Here is a 26,989-nt window from a genome sequence, read left to right as displayed (position 1 = left end):
GCCTGTCACCCAAACTTCCCCCTCCCCCCCGGAGGGGACTGTGGGAGCAGAGAAACGCTAAGGTTGGAAAAGAGCTTCCAGGTCGCCGAGTCCAGCCGCTGGCCGCTCAGCCGTGTCCTGAGGTGCCGCGTGTGGTGAGCCCCTCCGGGGATGGGGACTCCACCGCTGCAGCCTGGGCCAGGGCTTCACCACTCGAACAGGGAGGAAATGATTCGTAATAACCGATCAAAACCTGCCCTGACACAGCTTCAGCCTGGCTCTTGTCCTGTCCCTTGTTCCTTGGGAGCAGAGCCCGACCCCCCCCTGGCTCCAGGCTCCTGTCAGGAGCTGTGCAGAGCCAGAAGGTCTCCCCTGAGCCTCCTTTGCTCCAGGCTCAGCACCCCCAGCTCCCTCAGCTGCTCCTCCCCACACTTGGGCTCTAGACTCTTCCCCAGCTCTGTTGCCCTTCTCTAGACCCTCTCCAGCCCCTCAAGGTCCTTCTTATTCCATGCCCAGCAAGAGATTTGGGGAATTGCTGTGGAAAGAGAACGCCCAGAGATGGCAACTTCTCCACTAAAAATCCCTGCCACCTAATACTAAATTCTTAAATTTAGTCCACATAAAATAATGCCTGTGCTTCAACACCCAGTCACAAAACTTCCCTTTATGAGATAACTTTGTTCCAAAAGCTCTCTTCCCCCTTTATGTCAGTTTTGCAGATGATAAAGTTGTCAAAAAAAATGTATTCAAAATCCATCTTGATTCAACTCTCTATAAAACTTTAATGACTGTGCTCCTAAATATTTGAAACGGAAAAATAGCAAGTACTACATAGGCTCTTTTTAAACAATAAATAAGCTTTTCCTTTTTTTAACCCAAGAATTAAATACAAATTTTACACATCCAAAATACAATATACAACCTATTTCAAAAAGGACTCGTTGATTACAGAAGCAGGAAAATCCTCTTATCAACTTTCATGTTACGAAACTTGTTACCAACGTATTTCGAAGCCTTCCTACACAAACGGGAGCGCTGCAGCTTCTTCCTCCAAGTTCCATGGTCATCTCAGTGATTTTCCTACTGCAGGTACAACATCTGGCTCCACCACTGGACTGGGTGGTGGGAGGAGGAGCTGGTGGAATCAAGCACTAAGGTTCAGTGGTGGCAAATGGCCTTTTCATGGCTGAGAAGCGTGGCTCTTCCAAAGAGACTGCGCTGGACTAATTTTGGCTTTTCAGAAAGGCTGATAAGGCTGTAGTTGAGATTTTGGACTTAAGCCCTATTTTATCCAGCTGGAAACATCTTGTGTGTCATCTGTTGCCTTCAAAAAGAACAAGTTGTATGGACCGTCTCATTCAGACCACAAGAGCAGGAGTTAACCATATATACAAATGAAGTTTTATCAGTTTAATGCAGAAAAGTGAGAGACTTCCATAAAAAGGATTTCTTTGTCCTCAGCCCTCACTTAGAAACCCAGCTTAACATACAGGTGTTCTGTAGCATTAGTCAAGTTCCCTAACAAAAGGCTGCTGTACACTGAAAATGAACCAACAGCATCCAACAGTTCTGCTGCTGTGGCTCATGTGGAGCTCAGCTGGCTTTGTCTTTCAGTTTCAGCCTTCTTCTCCTGCCGGTGGCTCACTGCAGCCCAGAAGGTTATTTTTTTCAGCACTTGCTGCAGGAGTTTTGATGGCAAACAGGGTATTTGGTTCTTCAGGAGAGTGGCGTTTTTGCCGATGCAGTCGAGACACAACCTGAGGAGGGAATAAAGAAGTTTTAAAAAGGCAAAAAAAGAGAAAGATTTAAGTAAGGTCTATAACTAGAGACAAAAAAGTGATGTCTAACAAAAGCTTGTGATGTTCACTACATTCATCTACACGTGCAGGACAGGGTTTTATAAAACTCCACCAGTGTTTAAACCACTGCAGATCACCACATGTTTCATAAAAACTACCTCTGTAGTAAATATTTCTCTGACCTGCCCACATGAGTACGTGGTTAGAACCCGTGTGTACCAGCAGACCTGACAATTTAACTCACCCCTCTATGCTGATAGCCCCAACTCACCTGAGGAGTGAGTAAGGTTGAGTCTGAAATATCAACAAGTCACTGCTGTGACCCTGATCAACAGAAAGAAAAGAACCATTAAAATGACAAACAGCTTCTGTCAGGATTTTCTAGGTTAATGTAACATTTAAAACTGGTAACTCTGAGATAGTAGTTTATAAACAATCTGAACAACAAATTCCTTTTTATGAGCCCAGCGAGGGCAAGGAAAAAAAACACCCTAAATTACTTCCTGAGAGCAGCTACACAACACCACGTGAAATGAATGAACCCCATGATATCACCACTTGTATTAACTTTATATCAACATTAATTGTCCAAGTGACAGGATTTCAGCCTGCAGTTTACAGACCGTGTCCATGAAGTGCAAGTCATCTTTGCTTCCACCAAACACCATCACTTCTCCTTCTTTCCCAAGGCAGGCCGTATGCCACAACCTGGAAATAAAATCAGAAATGGAACCAGTGACCAAGCAGTGGGGTGTTAACAGCAAAACAAACCTAAAAATTTACTGGTTTTAAGGGTTTCAGAGAAGCTGTAAGTTTAGTTGCTATGAACCTCTTCACCTCACATAGACTCTCCTCCATTCTTCACATTTAAGTTTCTTTTGAGAAGGCTCTTTTGCTATAGGGATGTAAGTGAAGGAAACTTTAAAGGTCACTTTTTGACTCCTGTGATTCCACTACTTACGCACAGAGCCTTGAAGTCTTACTGGCCCCACCACTTCCCCAGAGGGCTTTTCTACTTTAAATAATGCATTTCCCAGGTTGTTCTGTGAGCTGCAGAAACAATGGAGCCTCTTCTTTATCAGCCTGTGATCATGTGCTTGGGGAAGAGTGGAGAATGAGCACCAAGCACTCTCTGGAGCAAGGCAGTTGCCAGAGGCTCTTTTCTCTTCAGCCATTTATTGAGACAGAGTAGGTTGGGATTCAGTATCTCTGAGCCTCCTACTTCCTTGGCAAATATCAGTGAAATGGGTCAAGGTAACCCTCACTTCTTAGCAAACCAAGATAAAACAACATTTCAGAAGTCTTCAGAGGTAAAGAAAATAATACCCTAAAATACCATATTACTTGTTGCTTTAACAAAACAAAAGGAGAGAGCAATGTGAGCACCCATCTCCTGAGAATTTTGCTGAATCACTAAATTTCACAGAATCATTTAGGTTGGAAAAGACCTTTCAGATCACCATATTTCATACAAACCAATATATTTTGTCATTTTTTGACTCTTCTGTGCTCTAGTTAGATATCCTTTGCCTTATTTATCAGTCCAACAAAATGTTACAGTGGAAAATCTTTAGAAAACAACTAAACAAAACAAGCTTTTGCCAAGAAGAGCTTTTCTTTTCCTCTTTTTAAAATTTTCCACTATTTCTTTAATTCATAATAACAGTTGTGGGAGTTTTCAGTACTGACTCTTATCCCTGCACACAAGGAGGAGAGCTTCAGAAGACAAGTTATCCTGACTCAGTGTTATGCTTCCCCCAAAGATTCCTGGGGAGCAGCTTCTGTGCATCAGTTACTGACATCATACCCACAAGTAAATTTTGGGTTGTGGATATAGAAGGACGTATAAAAACAACCCAAACCAATCCAAAACCTGACTTGTAAAATCTTGCTTTAAACAAAGAGTCTGCTACTTCAGCAGCTACACTTTGCTAGATTTAGTTTCATTATTAGCAGCTCAAACTCTGTGATTTTAACACTGCAGGAGACACCACAAGATGATCATCACCACAGAGCTCTGGCCCTTTGTCTGCTTCACCAAAATAACACACACCACTATGACTTTCATGCACAAGGAAACGTTCTCACTTTCTTAACTCCATTCATAGCAGTAATTATTCACTGTTCTCCCTTAGCTAAACTGTATCCCACCTTTTCTCCTCCTCATACCTGTAGATCTGACTCTGCCTTATCTGCTTTAGGAAAACTCTGGCATGGACTCCGTCACCGAAGAACACTGGGGAGCCTTTCCTGCCTTCACTCTGTAGACATCCTAGCTGCCAACCTGCTGCTTTTCCTACAGACTGACAGAGTTTATGTCCTCTCCACAGCTGCTCTAACTTATCACCTAAACATTCTAACAAAGCACGTTATTTAGATTACAGAGATGCTGAATTGATGGCACCTTTTTACACAGCTCTTCTATCTGGAGCAACAGAATTACATCACAATGAAAACATGGGGAATCTGTGAGTTCAACACACAATTTGTTCTGTACTTTAGCCTGGCATGCAAAATGTTAGCTCAAGTACAACTGATGGGCAGAAAGAAGAATATTTGCTGCCAAATCACAGATCTATAACCTGGAAGATGATTTTTTTGTTTAGAAATTACTAAAAAAAAACAGTTGAAGGGAATTATACTTTACGGAATTGAAGGAGGGAATCAATTTTGCAGAAGCACTGGGAATGATACACTAATTCATGTGTGAGATACTGCCTGTTATATATATATTTCTGTTATTTCATAATAAGAAGCACACATATACATATTATCATCAGTGCTTTTTAAGTCTGGCTGTAAAGCCATAAAGGAACACTGTAAACATGTGACCTAAACCTTTTCCAGCTGCAGAGATCCTGCAGTAATCCTGTGTATGTACAGGGATCCAAGTGCTTCCCACTGTTCTCTTAGGAGGGTCTGGGCTCCAGTACAGGCCCCAGCAAACTGAGCAGGGTCAGTCTCAGGAACCATCTTTGGTGCTGCTGCTGCAGCAAAGAAAGCAGCTCTGCTAGCACAGGCAAGTGACAGCTTTACTTGGTAGCCCAGCATGGGATCTGCCCTTGAATTGCCTGAAAACCACATGGGGGTCAAGAGTCCTGGGTTCCTACCACCCAGCCCTACTGCCACCCAAGGCACAAACATTATTCCAGGTGAAGTGCAGGGTGAAGGCTGAGCTGCTGCAGCCTGTCCCTTCCCCATCCTGTTTCATAAGGCACACGAGATAGGGCAGCCTAATTCAACAGTTAAATTTTATGGGATTGCCCATGTGGAGGACTGAACACAAAGCCAAACATGCTCCCTGTCTGCTAAGGATGTGCTTTGCTACTTAAGGCAGTCCTCAGTCCCCTCCTATCAGTGCACTGATCCTAAAAAGACAGAAAATACTCATGTGGAGCTAATGTGTAAGCTTATTCAGGATTGACAGAGTTTGAAATATAAGAGAGTTGAAAACTTGGTCTAACAATGCTGTTTAAGACACCCTAGAATAAGATAAAACAGGAAGAAAATTAATTGAGGTAAATATACTGCAGTAATAGAAAACAGAACATAAGGCAGGAAGCATGCAAATGCCAGACCAGAACTGTCTGCTGTGCTACAAGAATGACATAAAATTGTGCTGAGAGTACCTGGGTGGATGTATAGAAGGAATTCCATTAAAAACTGAATATTTACTACCTACAGCAAATCGGTTTAACAGTATTTACATTATAAATACAGAGAATGCTTCAAACACTGTTAGAAAACCCAAAAGTTCCTGCTCTTAAAACAGCAGCTTCTGGTTCAGAACATGAAACTTGCTTTTTTTCAGTCAGAAAGAATCTTTTTCTGTAGTCTTAAACTAGAGAGGGAAGAGGAACAGGGGCTGGAAGGGACAATGCTGTTCCCAGCATGAACAATAGACATTCCAGAAGAAAGACCTTTAGAGCTGGCAGTTAGGGCCTCGAAATAACAAACCCCCCCAGCCACTTCCTGTGCTGCTGAGCACTAAATTCAGCTTTGCAAAACTCTAATCATTGTTATCTGCTTCTGCTCAGGGGAAGAAAACCAACCAAACAAGGTATTTGACAATACTTCTGAACCCTGAAAGGTCTGTTAACCTTTTTATGGTTGTCTCCCGTGTTTCTAATAATGTTTCTAACATTAATCAGCGTTTATTATTCTTACCAATTTCTGAAAAGTTGTGTGATACACATTTTCTTATATATAAAATATAGTATAATATAATATTAGTTAAATATTATATAACTTATATACAACAAAAATATAAAAATAATTTGGCTATGGAACAAGCAGGTTAGTTGGACACCCAGATCCTTCATCCCAAAAAAATCTTTTAATGCAAGTAATCATCATAATGCAATTAATGATCAGTTATAACCAATATAAGAAGTTATAATCAGGTCTAAAGGAACCTGACCAGGTTAGTAAAGCCAAGTATCTAATCATGCTGCATTCATTTTCTAAAATATCTTTATCTGTGGTTTAAAAATACTGCCCAATAATTTAAAATGACTTAATTTTTTTACAGTGCTAAACTTGCAGCAAACATCATCTGGTTTTGTGTACCTGGGTCTGCTCTTGGGCAGGTGGGTAAGTTGTTTCCACCCATTTGTTGTAATGCTGTGAATCCAGCCATCACCTACAACACAAGGACAGACATCAGTGCTTTTTCTTGAGAAAAAGAATGAATATTTTCATATATACAAAAAGCTCTGAGAACACTTTCTATTAAGGTAACAGTAACATCATCACCACCTTAGCTCACATCTTTTCAGTTTCTGTAATTTCACTTAGCTCTTCACTCAAGAGAATTGAAATTAAATTGAAATGTAGCATTAAAATACACTTTTTTTCCCCTTTTGGATATATTAAGAAAATTGCCCCTCCCAGTGGAATATATGTGTGACACTCCTACTGAAATATATTTGTGACACTCAAAACTATTTTCACTGATTTCAGATTTTTTCATTAAAAGAAGTTGCCTTTTCTAGAAAAGTGTCCTGGTTCCATGTAAAAAGGGTTTCAGGGCAGGACCCACACGGAACAGAACTATGTACTCGCCTCTCCCCCCCCCGAGAGAGAGACACTTTTGAAAAAAAAATGAAGTATATTGTTCAACAACGAACAGAAAACGAAAAAGGGAGGTAAGGAAAATAATATATACAAAGATTAGGGGAACAATACAAAAAATAACATATACAAAACCCTCAGAAATGGTTCCAGGGTCCCACAGAGTGAAAGGAGAACTTTCCTCTCCGAGCTCCAAGGCAGGAGTGAAATTAGAACCCACTCCCTGCCTCTTATCAGAGTGTGTGTGGGAAGGGGAGGGAATACAATGGTTTCACACCCACCCAGGGTCCTCCCAGTTGCTGGAAGGTCACGCCCCCATTCCAAGTCTCAAACCACAACAAAAAGGAACTCAGTGTAAGACTATCCTACTTCCTATTTAACATTTTGTAGCTGTGATTTGTTTTTCATCCAAAACTCTGCATTATGCTGACATTACTCTTTGGATCTTCCTCCTGCAACTGCTGCCAAAAGTTACTCCTTCTTCACATCAAAATGTGTGAGATTCTGGCCTTTATTCTTTTAACAATAAACAGTTTGATGAAAGATTTATTACTATACTTTCTGATTGTACCATGCAATGTGCTCCTAAGTTTCTATAAAAAAAAATGAGACAGCCAGAGAAATACTCAAGTGCCACGAAAATTCTGTGACAAGATTTATGTCTGAGCAGTTTGAGAAGGGCAATAAACGTGGACACTACCCGAGGTCATTACTGAGAGAGCATGATAGATTGATAATCTACAATTTACTTACTTAAAGGAACATTATCAGAACTGAGTCCACCAAAAAGAAAGAGTCTGTCATCTCCTATGGGGGTCAACGTGTGCCAGGATCGATCCTTGGGCTTCTCTCCACTGATATTAATTCTTGGTGAAACAAAAACAAAAACAAGTTTTCAAAGGATGCTGAGAATTAATCTGCCAGAAAATTTAACAATTGAGTTTGTCCTAGACCAAGCTTGGCTCTTTTCCAGGTGAAAAAGCTACACTTACACAATCTGTGTTTATTCTCAAGAAGAGTGGTGTTCAAATGGAAATAAAGTTATTTCTGGTGGTGACTGCTCCCTAAACAACCAGTTATGTAAAAGCAAACCTAAGGAAACAGCACTGCCTGTTATTTTGTTTTCTGAAGATCACCAAAGCCACCGAACTACAGCTGAAGGAACCAGGGACAGCAAATGAGGGGCTATGTATTCAAGCAAACTGCACAGTTCATGCAGGTCAAACAGACTCAGTTATTTGAGATAATATTGAGATAAAATTTAATTAATCCCAAGGGGCTACAGACTCCCTACTGCAAGGAAAAGGATCTTAAATGGTCCAAGAGCTTTAGCTTTTAGCCAAAAGCTACCACCTCGTCAGCCATCGTGCCTTTAACACAGTGGTGGCTCACCCAAACTTTGAGATCACATTGAGTAAGAAATGGGATTCCTATGCATAAACCAGAGCAGGTTTATTCCAAAACTCTCCTCGTGTTACACAAAGACAGATTTGATACTGGTTTCATTTCCTCTGCACAGTCAGGTATGCTTGAGATGAGAATGGGAACAGTAAAGAACCTGAACATAAGGGATCACCTAGAGTGGGTGGCCTGAACTCATGTCACCTTAGCTCAGCACTTAGGTGTATGATTGTCTCAGGAGGATCCCAGCAGAGAGGAGTAGGGATCCAGAGGGCATCAGCCCGTCTGCCATCTTGATACTAGGCAAAGAGGCAACTTCTGTTGTAAAGCACCTAAAGTTAGACACAGAGAATCAAGACATACTGAGTATGTGCTCACTGTGGAAAGAGGATGGAAAAAGCAGGTGCAAACACCTCTGTAATGGTTTGAAACCTGCTGCCCCTGGTGGGTGGAGATCTGAAACCCTAAACCAGGTACAAGCCTGAATGAAAGGGGCGTACACCTGTCCTATTCCCACTCCCCTTTTCCTGTCTTCCGGACTTCCTGCCAAGGTCTATAAAAGGGGGGAGAAAGGCACGCCTTCCTTTTCCTCTTCTCTCTTCCTCTTGCTCCTTTGACCTTGTACCTGGGCACACGCTGCTCTGCTGCTCCCTGTGCTACACGTGGCCATGGCCATCTTGGAGACCTGGGCCTGATCTACAGACTCTTCCCTGCCTCCATCCACGTCCAAGGATTGTGCATCCAGCTTCAATCCACCTCAATCCAGCGAGATCCAGCACCGGGGAGCCTCAGCACAACATTTGGGTTTTGTATATTTGGAAGATTAATCTTCCTTACCTTGTTGTTCCTACAACCCCCCTTCCCTGTTAAACCCCTACCCTTCTTCCTTTCTGTACCCTGTTAAACCCCTTCCCTTCTTCCTTTCTGATCCCTGTTAAATAATATATTTCATTTTGTTAATTTTCAATTTGGTGCAAGGTTTTCATTACCCCTGCCTTCCTTATTTACCTCTCTATCTGGGAAACTGAGGGATAAGGGAGCTGGGACACAGTTCTGCCTTCTAACCGGGACAGAACAACCTCTAACTTCTCTTGCAGGGTCAGAATCTCAGTCAGATGCTCTCCAGGGTGGGTAAGAATTTTCAGCCCAGGCAGACTAGATCTTGAAGAATCAGCTACTCTTTTTTTTCTATCCACTTGTGAGGTGAGCTGTGCAGAGCAGAGAAGGACCTGGGAGTCAGTAATTTCCCCATGAGCCAGCAATGTGCCCTTGTGGCCATGGCCAGTGGTGTCCTGGAAGAAGAGCATGGCCAGCAGGTCAAAGGAGGTTCTCCTGCCCCTCTACTCTGTCCTAGTGAGGCCACCTCTGGAGTATTGTGGCCAGTTCTGGGCTCCCCAGGTTAAAAAAGACAAGGATCTGCTGGAAAGAGACAAGTGCAGGCTGTGAAGATGCTGAGGGGCCTGGATCATCTCTGTGCCAGGTCAGGCTGAGAGCCCTGGGGCTGTTCAGCCTGGAGAGGAGAACCAGAAGACTCACAGGGCATCAGATCAATACTGATCAAGAGCTAGAGGGAGGGAGAGCAAGAGGATGTGACAAGACTCCGACTTTCAGTGGTGCCCAGAGACAGGACAAGGGACAACAGGCACAAACTGGAACCCAGGAGGTTTCGTCTCAACAGGAGGAAAAACTTCTTTGGTGTGAGGGTGTCAGAGCCTGCAGCAGGCTGCCCAGAGAGGTTGTGGAGTCTCCTGCTCTGGAAAGATTCCAAACCCACCTGGATGCCATCCTGGGCACCCTGCTGTGGGTGAGCTGCTAGAGCGGGGTTGGATGAGGTGATCTCCAGAGGTCCCTTCCAGCCCCCACCATGCTGGGGTTCTGTGAGTGTAATATACACAGAAGTGAACTCTATCTACAATATTAACAGTGTGGACAGACACAGTCATCTCTATTTCTTTTACAATCAGTGAAGAGAAACAGGTCCTTGAAAAGCACAACTCATCATCTGTTTTGGATCTCTATCTTAGCAGCAGTTGCCTCATGCCCAAGAAGTGCCTGTTTCTGTTAAGTGAGCACAGTGGAAGCCCTGGGTGAGTAATTCAGGCATCTGCAGTTCAGGATTTCACTACTGGGGACTGTGAAGCAGCTCTCCATCTGGCAGCAAAGACTGTAGGATCATAGCTAATTAAACAGAGATTGCAAAGCTCTCCTCCTAAATTTGGCACTGAAGTTGAAGCCAAGTCACAACGTTGGAGCTTCGTACAACTCTTGTATAAGATGTTTCTAAAATTGGCAGAAGAGGCAAGAGTGTGCTGAGATACAACAGGCTTTGCTGTTTAGAAAATATATATCCAGATACTGATGGGTGATGTTTCAATCTTTCATGCTGCTGATACAAAAAATTATCACAGTAACAGAAATAATGAAATACTGGACATTTTGGGTGACAGCTCAGTGGGGCTCAGGGAAGACAAGGCAACTAAAATAGTGTGATCTCATGCTGGAAGATATTCCTGGGTTAATATGTTAATATTATGTGATTCCTTAAGAAACCTGCATAGAGCTGAGTAAGAAAAACTTGACATGACTGCTTAATAAGGAGCCACAGGGCTTTAAATAAAATCATCATTTAAACAAAATCATCACTTGGAATTTTACTTTTAGGAGAAGATGTCCAGTAAGTGGATGTAGGACTCTACAAGCCAAGTTCTCCTTGCTAGATCTGTACTTTACAGAACTTCAAACATTTGCAGTCAATTTGTCAGCAGCATTCAGCCAGTCAAACTTTTTAATCTGTATTAAATCCTTGAGTATCATTTGGTGATAATTCACATGACAATCAAAGACAATCTCTCTGAAGCCGCAGAATAACCCAGATAATTCTGTTATCAAGATCAGAAAGGTTCTATCCTGTCCATTTTTTAATTCATTATGTGATCAGAAACTTCAGCAGAAAGGAATCGGAAGCTACAGCCTAGGAAAGGAAAGGCTCCTTGCAAGAAACACCTAGAGGAGAAAATAGCCTGACACCAAACAAGTATGAAGGAATTTCCCCACCTTGGAAACACTGGAATGAGACTTGGGCTTTTTAGAGGCAGTTTTCAGCTGGAAGTGGATTGTCTGATTTTAGAACTATTCAAAGCCATTGAAGATGATCCCTGCAAGTGCCCAATTTCCAATACATTCATCACTACTGACTTGATGAATGAAAGTGTGTAGCCAGAAATAATTTTCCAAACAATCTGTGCAAAGACTGTACACTGGAGTCAAAATGTAAACACTGATTTGATATGGTTCTGAAAGATACACTGATTTTGGTGCCTTTTGTAATCAGGAGATGAAATCATGCTAGGAAGCACTGTCTGTCTGTGCCTGCTGACAGGTGGCCTGGTAACAGGAGAGGATTCTTCCCTAGCAGATAATTAATCACCACAAATAAATGATTTGAAGGAAGTATCATCTAGCCCCAGGAATTACCCTTCCCCTCACCCCTGACTGGCAGCTGACAATAGCTCATCTAGATTCTGCCCTCTGTGACAGCCTGAATTCATTTCCTCAGGTTTCCTCAAGATCAGGCTCTTTAAACTGGCAGACCAGGCTTTGAGCTCAGGCCTGGGAAGCTCCCTCTGAGCTCAGCCTTTGATCAGTTGCCCCTCTAGGTATGAACAAATCCAAACACTTCACCTCCTGTGAGGGGCCACCACAGCAGCACTCTACACAGACTATTTTTTCCTCCCCCCTGATCTTTTAAATGTCTTTTCTTAGTCTCTATTAAATTTCTTTATTCAGTCTCTCAAAGACTCTTTACAGAGGTGCTATCAAATGGATAGTAGGTTCCTAAATTTATCATGATCAGAGTCTATACTAAACCATGAGTAAGTCTTGTGAGCTGTTCATAGACTCATGGAATTGTTTTGGTTGGAAGAGACCTTTAAGATCATCAGGTCCAACCATTCCCCAGCACTGCCAGGTCCCCACTGCCCTGTGTCCCTCACACCACATCTCCACGGCTTGGAAACCCCTCCAGGGGTGGGGACTCCACCACTGCCCTGGGCAGCCTGGCACAGCCCTGGGCAACCCTCCAGGGGAAGAAATTGTTCCTCAGGGACAACCTCAACCTCCCCTGGGGCAACTTGAGGCCATTTCCTCTTGTCCTGTCCCTTGTTCCTTGGGAGCAGAGCCCGACCCCCTCCTGGCTCCAGGCTCCTGTCAGGAGCTGTGCAGAGCCAGAAGGGCTCCCCTGAGCCTCCTTTGCTCCAGGCTCAGCCCCCCCAGCTCCCTCAGCTGCTCCTCCCCACACTTGGGCTCTAGACCCTTCCCCAGCTTCGTTGCTCTTCTCTGGCCACGCTCCAGCCCCTCAAGGTCCTTCTGGGAGTGAGGGGCCCAAATCTGACCCCAGGATTTGAGGGGCAGCCTCCCCAGTGCTGAGTCCAAAGGGACAATCCCTGCCCTAGTCCAACTGGCCACTCTAGTGCTGATCCAGCATACTGGTGGCCTTCTTGGCCACCTGGGCACACACTGGCTCATCTCCAGCCAGCTGGCCACCAGCACCCCCGGGAACTTTTCCTGGGGCACTTCCAGCTGCTCTGCCCCAGCCTGGAGCACTGCAGGGAGTTGTTGTGACCCGAGTGCAGGCTCCGTCCCCAGGCCCCTGGTACTTCATTAGTTAATTGTAAGTGCTAATTAAAGAATTCTTCAAAGAGAAGTTTTTTTGAAAGGACATCATGGGACCTCTTTGGCAGGAGGAAGGAATGGAGAGAGGATTGTGTCTGCTCCCTCACTCTGCTCTGGGCTCGAGGGCAGAGGAACACACTTGGTGCAGGAGCAGTCACAAGTGCCTGAAGTTACCCAACATAGGTATTTAAAATTGGAATATTTAGGTCACCCTTTTACTTTATTTTTAAAAAAAAATGGTGAAGATGTTTATCTTGGAAGAGGAGGGCAGAGACTTTTCCCCAATCTGTACCACAATGAGCCAAATACACGTAGTAAAAATAGTAAAAACAGTAGTCAAAAAGACACCAAAGCTAAAATTCCATATGGCTAAACGTACCCATCTTGAAAATTAGGATGTTAAATCACTACATGCTGTGCTGAAAAAAAGCATCATTAAGGCCTTGATGCAGAACAGGAAAAGCTTAGTAATCACAACCAGATTAAATTAAATTGAAATCACAATATAACAGCTGTTAAAATAGCCCCCAACCTCTCATTCTGCTCTTGGAAAAGCTACAAAATTAGCAGTGGAGCTATTTAACAATATGTTTCAATCTACTACGTCCAACATGAAGTGTAACAGAGACAAACTTACCTTCCAGACCAAGTCCAAGTGTCTAAATTCAGGCAGTGTAAATCATTCATTCTAGTTTGCTAAAAAATAAATAAAATCCCAGTTGTTATATTAAGCAAACATTGAGCAAAGTCCTTCAGAGAGGCCTTCCCAGGACAGCATATTCCAAATAACAACATTTTGAAGAAAACTGTACCTATGTGCCTTGAAGTAACTGGATTATGTGGCAGATGAAGAGTATTTCTCCTCAAAACCCCCATGCAACTCTCAGAAGACTACTTAGCAAGAATATTTACAGTAATTCAACGGCAGTGTGGGGTCAATTTTAGTTTTTCATTGTGGTTTAATAGTGAAGAACCAGGTGGTACTCAGTTCCTGCACACGTATTCCATTTTCATCCATGGACTTCATGGTGGGTTGTTGCAGAAGGTATAATGCTCTACCTAGAGTTTCCTCTCATTACTTTTCTTTGTATTTCTGATCAGAACTGTGCATCCTCCTGCCTGGCCACTTATTCTTGGCAATATTCTAGCAGGTACTGTGCTCAGGACCTGACATCCCACAAAAAGTTGATCTCATCTGGGGTTTTCTCTCTTTTCTGGAAGGGAAATCTTTTCACAAAGTTACTGCTATTGAGAAGGTTTTATGACCCTTTAGCATTTGCCATGAAATCATAAGAGATATTGATAAGAACAATGGGAAATCAATACACTTGCCTATCTGCCTGTGTTTGGAAATGAAGCCTTGGAAACAAAGGGGGGAGAATGCAAGAAGGAATTTCTCTGCTTTAGATGGGAGCAATAATGTCAATGACTCACAATACACTCAATTGGCATTTCTTATTCCCCTAGGTGCTACAAAACAGTATCTGAGAAGTAGGGAAATGTATCTTGCCTTACCTTACAATTCCTTTTTTCCTAGGGTAGTCCATAGATCTATTAGAATAAGCCTCTCTCCAGCTTGCAGGTCCTTTGCAGCAGAAACTAGACTTGTCACTTAGGTCAGAACGGCAGTAGTTTTACCCCTGAGAACTCAGGGAGTTTGAGAGGCTTCCACAGCTGTCCACCAGAGCTATGGAAAACCTCTCAGGGTATCTCAGGGAACAGCAATGTTTTTGGGATAGCTACGGCCTCCTCTGATCAAGTATGTGCTAACCCTTTGCTCTCCTAGGGAGGAGAATGGTGACCAGCAGTTGGGAATGCCTCTCCAGAGGCCAGCAGTGAAGAGAAGCAGAAGGTGGGGGGTTCAGTGCACGGCCTGAGACACTTGACCCCTGCAAGAGGGTGAATGTGACAATCAAGTGTGGTCCAACTGACAGCTAGTGGGACAGAGCTGCCTTCCATGACAAGTCTGTTCAGCTCCCTGCTCCTTCGGGTGGCTTGGAAGGAGATGAGGGACAAAGGATACAAGCAGAAAGCAAAATGGGGTTACCAAGTGTCTTCTGCTGGAGCTGTACACAGCCAGACCCCTGGGGAGAAGAGCAACATCCTGGCCTCTGGAGCTACAAATATTTAACTGGGTAACGTGTGGGAATAACACAGACTGATATGGAGGATGGCTACTAAAGAAAGGGGAGAAGGAAAGTTGCTGTTATGCTGGAAATTAAGGTTTCAGGAAGGTGCTGTTCAAGCCCTCCTCGCTGACTTTCCTTTCCTAGGCATTAGGCAGGAGATGGAGCAGTTTCCAGCTTCTTGGCCCCTGGGAAATCAACGTGTTATAATCTTTACGTTCTCATGACTCAACAGATTGATAGAGGCACAAGTACATCAACCTCATCTGGAACCTGAAACACAGCATCAGTTGGACATTTATGTGCAAGAATCAGTCCTTTAACACAGCTTTAACAAACTAAAATCTCTTTCTCCCTGACCTTTGTTTGGGAAACTGTGAAGCACACAGGTTATAGGATTGGCACTTCCCACAGGCAAAGTTTCCTTGCAGTTTCTCAGGTATTTCTAAATACTATCTACTAAATTTAATCATTTAGCTGATAATCCTAAAAGATTCTCAGTTGGCTTAAAAGCATCAAGCCTCCTAAGAGGGTATTTCCCTTGGAGCTACAAGGATTCCTTAGACATCCTACTGATCTATGGCACATTCTTTTATTTGCAGCCTGGTAAACATTAAGCAGGATCTGCTTTGTCTCAGGATGAAAGGTGTGAAGAGGGACAGATTTACAGCTGGCTGCTGTTACAGTGAGCTCTGAGCAGCTCCCCATCCCCAGATTTACAAGCAAACTGCTACCACAGCTCAAATCTTTCTAAGAAAAGGACTGCAGTTCAATGTATCTTCTCATCTTCAGTGACAGAGAGAAGGGGAAATATAAACATGCATATATTAAGGCATCAGATGTGTGAAGAGCTGCTGGAAAGACTTTGTTACTTCATTCTTTACACAAAAATTTTCCACCTAAATCAAACCCAAGCCTTGCATCAACTAACTCTCCTTCCTTCCCACTTTCTCCCATTTGTTTTTTTTTTCAGGGGCTTACCTGGAGGAACAGAGTCCACACAACACTTCTGAGCCTGTTTTCAAATGATTCCTGGTACAATTGATTTTGATCATCATCATCATCATCTTCTTTTACCAGTTCTAGCTCCAAGTTTGGAAAAAGGTGCCCTTTCCTCCCAGAAAGATGAATAGGAGAAGCCTCATGACACTTCCTGGCCCTTTCTGGTTCCTTGTAGAGCCTTTTCCCTGGGAAGATTTGTATTATGGTGAACTAGAAGGAGAAGATGGAGCAGAGCAACCCTGTGTTTGCTCCTTTATCTATGGAGAAAAGCAAGACTTCATCCTTTGGGGAGGAGTCACTCCTGTTGTCAGGAAATGTACTGGGTTTCTGATATCTTTAGATTTCCTTTCCTGTTCCTTGACTTACATTAATTCCTCAAGCCCCACTGAATGCTGCCTAGCTCTTGTGAGTCTCCTTCCACTTACTTCTAGGATAGAAAGTGAATCAAAAGTAATCACTAAGGTGAAAGTTACACTTGCTCCTCTCCTACAAAATTAAACACAGCTTTCCAAAATTTCACTCTTCTTGGACTTTGCTCCCAAGCAGTTTCTCTGAAATTTAGCAAAGGGTTATTAAGGAGGCTGGTGCTACCCAAGGAAGAGAAAAACCTTTTTAGATCAAAGCCTCCTTGTATTTCTGGATCTCATAGTCAAATAGTCAGAGTTAAATAGAAGCCAGAGGACGTGTGCTCTTTGGGCACATCTAATCATGCAGCAGCACAGTGGAGGAATGACAGGCGAGCTCCAGTTTAGTAATAATTTCCCTTGCAGAGGCTGCATGAGAATCCCAGCTGGAGTTACAAAGCAGTTCAGTTGCAACAGGCCCAGTGCAGCAGCCCTGACTAGCCCAGACACAGCCCTCACTGCTGTTCTGTCTCTGGGGTGGAGAGCTCTGCACCACGCACAGACAGCCCCTGCTGACAAAGAGCCAGAGGGAGGAAGGCTTTGGAGGCTGAGGAGGTGTTCAGTGGTAGCTCAGAAGGTCCTGAGCTGCATGTTCACTTCTTCCCATCTAGGTTTCTCTCCCTCTCACGTCTTGCTAAATGAGGGGCAGGGTTCATTTCAGCTGTGGTTAGCAAGAGTTGATTTACACAGCAGACATGGAGGAGCAAGGCCCTGGTAGAGGCACGGGGCTCACTTAGCCTGGCATGGCCAACCCTGACACACAAGATTCAAGTAAGCCTAGATACTTTTTCAATCTCTTTCTTAGTTATTTGTCCAAACCTACAGCTCTGGTAGCTACTGCATGCAGTTCTCTCTCAGTCAGAGGTGGGGCTTGAGCAACAACTCCAGAGATGGTGTGCAAGGCCATGTAACATAAAGGTAAAATAAACAAGACCACTTGTGGCCACTTCCTTTTCTGATTTCTCTGAAAAGGTACTTGGGTGAAAACTTTTCCTTGCTGCTGTGGGAGGCAATTCAAACCAAAAAAAAATGGATGTGGTGTGACCATTCTGAGCCTGCCTCGGTCTGTGGGGTCTGGTTTCTGTCTGAGCAAGCAGGAGTAAGCTGTTCTCTAACAGAGCTGTGGGCTGTTCCCTACAGAGAGCACAGCTTTTACAGAGACACAGGGAACAACGTGCAGTTCTACACTGCTTCATTTGCAAGTACTTGAGAATACAGGGTTGAGGTTAAGGCAGCTTTCCAAGATGATGTTGGCCTATGCTCATGGTAGGGCATCTCCAACCAACAGTTAACTCCTTTTCTTTCACATAACAGAACTAGAAACACAGTGCTGAGGGTTTGAAAAGCTCCTTCACTGTTATTTTTCATAGTAGTAGAGATAGAAAGCATCAGGTCTTATCCTCTAGCTGGATATGATTAAAGGCTCTAAATTAGCTTAGGTCAAAAGAGCTAAAAACTTAAATTTAGAAAAAAATAGGGAGGGTTACAGAGTCACCTAAATTAGGAGGGTTTTTTCCACTTGATTTGCAGAATCTGTTTCTCACATCCTGATAAACTCCAGCTCACACAAAGACCTTTAAAAATATACATACACTACCACCCTTACTTTCAGACATAAGACAGGAATATGGGTTTTTTTAATATACTGGATTGCTGCCACAGGCTTGAATTCTTACATGAATCCTTCAGCAGAGCAGAACTGAAGAGAAAACCTCCTCTGATTAGTCCTAGAAAACTTTAGTGTGTTGCTGAGAGGTTGTAGTATCTCCTTGCTTACCAGTGGTGGCTTCAAGTTTGTTAGGTCCAGGTAACCAGGGGGATGATGCCTAAGACTTTTTTTTTTTAAGTTGAAAAAAGCAAGGAGGAGTTAAAATTATGCATCAGGAATCTAGCCTTGCTTTAAATATGCACTGATTGCATCCTGCACAGACAGCTTTGACTATTTCCTGGATTTAGGATCCTCCCACAGCATATTAAATGCTACAGTCTTAGATCAACTATCAGGAAAGCAAATAGGAGCCTTGGAGTTGCAGTGAAGAGCTTACAGTGGATCCATAGCATGAAGCTGTCAGAGCAATCTCTACGGTATGCTGCACGTATACTGAGGGCACAGAGCACACTGAAGGTAGAGTGAGACTGCAAAATTGAGATGCAGAGAGCAGAGGAGAGGCTTAACAGGACTGGAATACCCTGTGCCTGCAGCAGCCTGTGCTCTCAGGTACCATGCTGCAGCACCCTGGGCCAGCCTGAGCACACCGAGTCCAAGGGCTTCGGATCCAGATGTTACAATCACAGGCTGCTCTTGCAGACATCTGTATTTTAGTCACTCACATACAAAGAAAAATGACAGAAGTTTCAATTATAAAGCCAGCTGAATTCTGGCACGTCCCACCTTTCAGAACCACAGGCTGCAATGGTCAATCTCAGCTCCTGTATGCCAGCAGCTCTGCTGCACATTGCCCTCCCAGAAGGCAGCTGTGAGGGTGTGAGGTGTGTACAGGAGGAGCTGACTGCTCTTACACGTCTCTTTCTTTAGCAGGGGGGGCACAAGCTACAGCCCCAGTTCTGTTTACTCCTTGCTAGCGTTGCATTAAGTGCCATTGGGAAGAAAAACCCAGCAGGTTTGTGGTGTAAATCAGGTAAGCTGCAGCAAGCACAGCACGTTGAGTAATGCTGGTGATTTACACCTGGGCTATCAGCAGGCTTGCCTCTGCTCCACTCCTGAGGAACCACCTCCTACAGAGCTTACACACACATCAGCTGCTTCTGTTGATTGATAAACGTTTGCAGTTGCTATACAGTCATCTGGTTTTCCCCTTTTTGGGACAATGTATGCTTCATCATGAATCCTACAGCCAGGAAGACAGACTCTTCTTTGTTGTGAGGTAGAAAGGGATGAAAAGAAGCATCCTGGATTCAACACTTGTAACACACAGGCTAAGCCAAAGATATTTTGGATTTTTTTCTACTACAAAGGGATCTGCTATAAAAAAACTGCCAAGAAAATTATATTACTGCAGATAAAACATTTTAATTAAACACTAACCAGCACTCGTCCTCCAAAGATGTAACCCTTATTTCCCAGCACAGCACATGTGTGAGCTGCTCGAGGCTGAGGTGGATCTCCACCCTGAAAGAACCAAAAGAAGATCCTTCAGAACATCATCCAAGTGCCAGCCAAGGATGGTGGCAAGTCAGTAACACAGGGACTGCAAAGATACAGCCCAATATGCATCAATATGGGACCCAACTGCAGCTTTCAAAGGAAATCATTTGTTGTCATGTCTGAGACTCCACAGGCATTAGAAGCTACACCTAATTGCCAAGGACAGCTTTAATTGAGTTCCCTCAGTTGCTGATGTTTAATATATTCCCTCTTGGTCTCATTTATCATGGCTTTACTGAAGTGAATTTCAATTAATTAATCTCCAATCCCTAAGCATAAAATTACAGTAACACATCAGTTACTGTTGGTATCTCCTCTGCAGCTTTATTTTGCCAAAGAGGAAACCCTCAAACAGGAACAAAAACTTCTGGAAATCAGCTCTTAAAATTTCATGTTCAACAGTTAAATGCCAAAATTGGCTTTTACATTTCCAGGGTTATTTCTTTTTTTTTTTTTTGCATTTAGTTTTATAAGATTTTTAGGACATCCTACAAAGACCATGAAATAGTGTCAGTCACTTGTGACAATACATTTCTGTTGAGTTCTTAGGTAAAGTCAGCAGGATTTTACAAACCTTTATAGTATACTCTAAAAAACCACAAGTGTCCCCATTCCTGTTTTACTGGGAAAGTATCTATGCTCCTTTGGGAGACTATTTAGATCATTTATTTGCTGAAGAATATTTGTTTACTCTAACAACTATAGCACAGTTGGGAGACAAGTTCCAAAGGTTTTTCAACGTTAACTCCTGAGGGGATTTCAGCAACTCCATGTACACAGCACTCAAAATATTGAGCATAAATCCCTCACATTTTCTGGAGTATTCCAATGCCTTGTCTTTCCACTACCAGGGCACTGACAGTCATTTTATACTCCCAACAGCTGCCTAAAACTTGAATACAAAGCTTGAGCTCAGAACTATCCCCTAGGTACAGAACACTGGATCATCTTCTAAGGTATCCAAATTTCTAACACCTCTCTGAAACTTGGGGTATTTTTTGCATCAGAACCATGTTATAGAAAAACCATTAGTCTAATAACATCCTGTGTTATTAACATCCTGTAAAACTCACAATTGTGTCAGGAGAGGAGACTAAAAACCATACTCACTCTAATTGCTGGTTGAGACCAAGTTTGTGTGGTTGTATCAAAAACATGAACATCATTATGCCATCCCCAGAATATCTGTCCTTCCTAAAAAAGAAGTGAAATAAATTAAAAATAAGTATATTTTCTTTTCAAATCTTTGTGGTTGAAGGATACAAATCCAACAGTGACCTATCAAAACAGAAAATAAACTAAAATACAGAATTTTATTAAAAGGAACACATTAGTATTTTTAATGACAATGCAGCAGCTTGTGTCTAGTTGAAGGTCAGCAGCATTCAGCAATGTTAGGGCTGATGACACCTGGGAAAATGGGTTTGGGACTCCAACATCAGTCACTGCCAGAGACAAATTCTACATTGTCATTTTTAGCATAACATACTGAGAAATAAATAGCTTGTACTTTGTAGAATCTCTTGCTGCAAGTCAGTATTTAACATTTGATGCAAGGATCTATACTCCCTTGCATACATATATATTTCTTATTAATCCCTGTCACTAAATACTCTAATCTGCCTCCTCCTTTCTATTACTGTAAGGAATCATTATAGGAAACTAGCTAATCCAGGCATCTTAAAATAATGGCATTTACTCTTGAATAACAAATTCAAGGAACTAACAAAGTATTTCTCAGTTAAGACTTGTGAAGCTACAAATTCCCTATCGTCACCTTCAAGGGAATAAATTCTTCCATTTTCTGGGAGTTTCAGATTTAAACTATGTTTTCAGATTTAAAATAGTGCCTCTGTTCTTGCTTTGACAGTGTTCTACTTCACTGCACTCAGAGCCTCGAGCTGGGTGCCTGGAAGACACCAAACACCCACCACTCCCAACGTGCAAGATCTGAAACTTCAAATCAAAGTAGGAGAGTCTAATTTGCATTTCTGCTGATGCTACAGATAAAAGGAAAATCAGACAGCTTTTCATACTCCTTGAGTATGGGATAAAAGATCACATTTTGGCAGTCAGAAAGGACAAATCACTCTGAATTGTGACAAGTCTCTTACCCAAAAGGCATCATGGACATCAAAACAATCACTCAACTCGTTATGCTTCCTGCAGCCATAGCCACCAAAATAGATCAGCCTGAAAGAAGAACAACAAAAAACAAGTTCAGTTTCCTGGTTTGTAGCAGCATTCACATGAATGAGCTGGAATAATTAACTCTGCATTTTGGGTTACCTTCTATACTATTAATAACATAAACAATGTAAAAGGTTTCATATTGCACTAAATTACACAGCAAATCTTACTGAGAGGAAGGTAAATAGCAACACTCCTCCACAAGCCTGATGGAAACCCAGGTGAGACGCCTCAGAGTCCCTGTTCTCTGCTCCTTATTTATCACAGTCGCCTTCCCAGAGGTGCGTCTCCGAACGCCACAGAACACACCAGACAGTGAAACATCATCTGTGCTTCTGCTCCAGTTCCTGCCCTTCTCCAGGGAAATTCCTCTGCTCCTGGCAGACCTCTTAACCTGCTGGATGCTTCAAAGATTCCCCAGGTTCAGCCCACAGGCTGCCTGTGACCCACAGGGTCCTTCTCTAGCTTATTCAAGAGATTCTTTCAGCTAAGCACTGCTGAGCAAGTACTGTTACACACCTCCCAGCCCAAAATTCCACCCATGAGATAGCCATCCTTAAGTTATGCTTCCTAAAGCTTTAAGTTCTCTTGGGAGAAGGCAATTTGGGAAATGATGGGATGGTGAAGGTCATTCCAGACTGACATTCCTAGGGAAACAGTTACTGAAAGCATTGTGCAACACACCAAGACATCCTCCTCTGCAAGATGCACATCTTGTGACATTTTAAGGTATAATTCTGTAAAGGTGCACAGCTTGTCCCCAAAAACCTCTCTTAAATGAAAAGGTTACACCCTGCCACCCAACCAAGTGATTTTCTCAGTATGTGGATCACATGATGCTCTGAACAGATCTCCTGTAGTTTTGAATAACCTTGTTGGCAGCTAAGAAGTTGTTCAAATACAGTAACTTGCACAGATCTTGCAGTTCTGTTGGATTTACAAACCCAAGATGCCAGTACTCAGAGGCATTATGCAGTTTATACAAAAACCTCTGGAGATGTGGAGGTCAGGAACAGAGAAATCATTTAAAATGTGCAGTGTTCACCATGTATCATATTCTTGTTTAATGAATCACTGATGTGTCACTTTCTTGTGACCACACATGCCACAATATCCAGACAATTCCATAATAAACACAGAATAGGAAGTGAAACATTTATTTTCAGCCAAGTATTTTTCCTAAATACACTATATCTAGGTTGTCTTGGTTCTTAGAAAACAAAGATAAACACTGAAATGCCCTTGTGATTGTCAGCATTTGTATGCCATTAAAATCCTTCCAAATATACTAAATATATTTTACTGCAGGTAACAATTTAATGCTTCCATGATGCCACAAAAACATGCAGAAATTAAAAATATCATTCATAGATGCATAATGAATTTTATCTCCACTCTCAAAGCATTCCCCAAAGTTTCACTGAATTTCCCAACCCTCTCCTGAAGTGGGTTTATACTCACCATTAATTCAGCTCACATGTGAGAAAACTCTGGCAGAAAGTTGTTAGGAGAGTTACACAAAATCCCAGAGCAAGTCAAGCTAAGAATTAGAGTTTCCTGAATCCCAAACCTGTGTGCTCTTCGCTTTATAGTACTTCCTCTCTGCAATTAACACATAGTAAATATTCTTAATGTGTTACCTGTCCTTATACACCCAGCAGGAAAGCTTGTCACGTGGTGTAGGAGGTTGACCTTTAAAATTTGTAATTTTTTTCCACCTATAGGTTCCATTTTTTGTTCGCAAATTAACATAATACAGCTTAAAAGAAAAAAATTACAATATTTTCAGTATAAATGATGGCGAAGAATCCAGCACACATCACCAACAAAAAGAACCACCCTCCCCACCCCCAGAACCCACTACTTCCTTTAGAAAAGAAAAAAAGGAAGGAACAGTGAAGTTTATAATATGTAGCAATATTTAGGAAGCTCCAATACACCAGAAGAACCCAGTTAAAATGGGAGAATTAGGAAATTGCCTCCACTCAGCCAGAGCAGCCCAGGATCATCCTGCTCCTTCCAGAGCCAGCTGCAGCCTTGCAAATAACTGCTCCCAGTTCAATGCTCCTGTTCAACTCTCTCCCAGTTCAATTCTCCTCCTCACCTAACGAGGTAAGCCCACAAAAATCCACAAGTCTTCTGAACCAAGTAGTAACTTGATTCCAGGCTCCACTTCAGCCAGTTTCTAGGCAGGATTGAATCCTGACTTCACTGACACTAAATGACAAACCAGCTCAATCCATTTGTCCTACTCCAGGTCTTTGGTGACAAGGAAAACTGGCAGCTCTGTTTTAATTTAATTATTACCTGATTATATAAGATAATCACCATCAAAAAGCCAAAAAAAAAATAAAAGTGATATTCTGAGATCAATTGCAATTATGGCTGCTAAGGTATTAAGAAGAAAAAAGCAACTGGGAAAGCACTGGCAGTTTTCAGAATACACACTGGAAGTTTCATGTAAAGGGTATTATCCTGAAGTTGTCATCCAGTGAAATATCCCTCCAAATATATGGAGTTGAGCATTAACAAGAAAAAAGCAAAGATTTTTGTCACTTGAAAAATACAATTCCTCTACAAAAATAAGCGGCAATATAAGGGAAAGCTTTCATTCAAATGCAAAGTACACCAGACAAAACAGTAAGAGCAGCATTATGAGTCAAAGGCAGGAAGTTATGAAATAAAAGAATACAATACCCGATTACTGTATCCTTTATCATCAAATCCACCAAAAATGTACAGCTTCCCATTGATGCTTGCCCCACAGCTTCCTGACATGGAGGTAGGTAACTCTCCTTCCATCAGGTGCATCGTCCTGCAATTTAACACACACATGAAGTTTCACAACGCCACCTTCAAACCTGCTAACAATCAACAAAGCCAAAACAGATTTAGTAGAACTTTTTAGACCTAAAGGTAAAGGTTTTGGCTGTAGCTACCACTAGGAACTACAGCTGACACACAAAGCCAGGCTCCTGTGGTCTCTGATGTGAATACTGTCTGTCTGTGAAGCATCTCAACTTTCCTCAAGGGAAAGCCTGTATTGACAGAGCATTAATAGAGCTGAAACATCATTCAAAAGCTGGAAATACCATTAACTCCAAAAACTCCTGAAATGAGAAAAAGGGTATTGCTGTTATTTTGTGTAAGGAGTTTTGTTTGTTTTTTAACAAGTTATTTTGTGTTATTGAGTGTAAGGAAAACAAGTGGACCTGTGGTCTCTGATGTGAATACTGTCTGTCTGTGAAGCATCTCAACTTTCCTCAAGGGAAAGCCTGTATTGACAGAGCATTAATAGAGCTGAAACATCATTCAAAAGCTGGAAATACCATTAACTCCAAAAACTCCTGAAAAAGGGTATTGCTGTTATTTTACAAGTGGAGAACTAAGGCAGAAGTAGGAATAAAGGCCAGAAGAACTCAATAATTCTGGTACCAAATATGCCAATATACCACATATGGGTTCCAGTTTGTGCCCACTGCCCCTTGTCCTGTCTCTGGGCACCACTGAAAATCAGAGTCTGGCCCCAGCCTCTTCAACCCATGGGCCCTTTAGCTCTTGCTCAGCATTGATCAGATCCCCTCTGAGGCTTCTCTTCTCCAGCTGAACAGCCCCAGGGCTCTCAGCCTGTCCTGGCACAGAGATGCTCAAAGACCAGGAGACACTTAGCAGCCAAACCCAGCCTCTCTGTGCTGGCACTCAACTCCTCACCCCAGCTTTCACTCCACGGTTTCTGGTTGAAGATTCTTCCCCTGCTGTTCCAGTTCATTTTCCTCAACTCTCCACCTGACTTGACTCGTGCCAAATTCCACTTTTTTCCTCTCTGCTAGCTCTACTCTCACCACACATGTTGACCCAGCCAGTTCCACTCATCCCTTGTTTGATTCACCCTCATCTAGATGCCTTCATTTTCTACCACCAGTGGCCATAGAGAGGAAGAGAGTACTTCCAGCTTTGAGTTCTGAAGCTTGACCTTACTCCAGCCTCAAAGACCTAGGCTGGGGCAAAGATTGGCCACAAGCAAGCCCTCCTTCCCCTCCTCTGCTCCAGCTTGCTCCCATGCCATGCTGCACACTCAGCCAGACGTGTAGGACCGTGTTGGGAAACTGAACGAGATCCAGAACAGCTCCAGGTTAAAAATAACCCTGAGAAATGAAGTTATATTTAACCCAGATAACTCTCCTGATCCAATTTCTCAGGTGACTGTACAAACAGCTGTACCAGTACAACTGACAGGGTTGCTTTAGCCAGCCCCTTCACCAAGGGACAGCAACCCACAGGCTCAGTGAGGGTATGAGTGTAAGGAAAAAAAGAAAAAAGACTGGCCAGAACTTCACAACCCATCATATACAAACTCCTTCCTGTCAGTGATTTGGCCTCACAGGTGTGGAACTTCCCACATCCTCTAGGACACCTTCCTGGTCTAGTTCTCCTTCCCTCTTCCCTCCAAACTGTTGCTTTTAAGCCAAAATCAAGCAAACAAGTGGGAAACTAGAAAGACAGCTGGCAGAAAACACCTATAAGCCTGAGTGGATATGACTTTATCAGATTGAATAAAATATTGTAATAGAAACCACTGGAAAATTTTAAAGAGTCATTTTTATGTCTCCCCACATAGGATATGTAAACACAAGGAACATAAAAGGTAAAGAATAAATTCCTAGTGATGTGCAAGATCTAGTTAGTTAGGAGTTATTTATGCAAATACACTCAGAAAACAATTAATAACAAAACAATACATAATTGTAAATAGATCAAGAACCCAAATTGCTAGTGTTTAAATATTCCTTTTAACAAAAAAAGTTCACGTATGGAGAACTAAGCCAAAATAAATGCCCCAATAAAATGCGCCTCTTTTAACAACAGAGCCCTAAGCTGGGCATTTCAAACATCCTCTTCAAAAAAAGCAATTATACTTAAGAAATTAATGTGTTCCCCAGAGTTAATTTGCAAGTACATCTGTGTGTTCTTCAGTCTTTACATTAAACATCTGCTGTTTAAACCCCAGGGGACGTGACGTAACCGAAGCCCTTTCACTGCACCTAATTGTAATCTAGGCAAAGATCAACTTTATCTATATTAATTAGGGGTAAATTAGGCCACGTACCATAGCCCACTATCCATTTCATAGATCCAGAGCTCATCGTTTGGCAGGTAAACTTCATTTTCTTCAATTGA

General features: G+C 42.5%; 1 protein-coding gene across 1 annotated transcript; it reads right to left on the bottom strand.

Annotated features, from left to right (window-relative positions):
• Window positions 1-1,561: 1,561 nt before the first annotated feature.
• Window positions 1,562-26,989, bottom strand: KLHDC1 (kelch domain containing 1; the record flags this gene model as incomplete). The annotated part of the gene is made up of 12 exons (XM_008944246.1): window positions 1,562-1,736; window positions 2,050-2,102; window positions 2,402-2,486; window positions 6,348-6,420; window positions 7,605-7,717; window positions 13,561-13,619; window positions 19,502-19,585; window positions 20,732-20,815; window positions 21,736-21,814; window positions 23,452-23,570; window positions 24,509-24,626; window positions 26,919-26,989. Coding segments are annotated over 12 exons (1,113 nt in total), but the record flags the coding sequence as incomplete, so codon positions are not given.

This window comes from Merops nubicus, unplaced genomic scaffold, assembly GCF_000691845.1.
Source record: "Merops nubicus isolate BGI_N331 unplaced genomic scaffold, ASM69184v1 scaffold5677, whole genome shotgun sequence".
Taxonomy (NCBI): Eukaryota; Metazoa; Chordata; class Aves; order Coraciiformes; family Meropidae; genus Merops; species Merops nubicus.
This window is presented reverse-complemented; position numbering and strand designations above follow the sequence as displayed.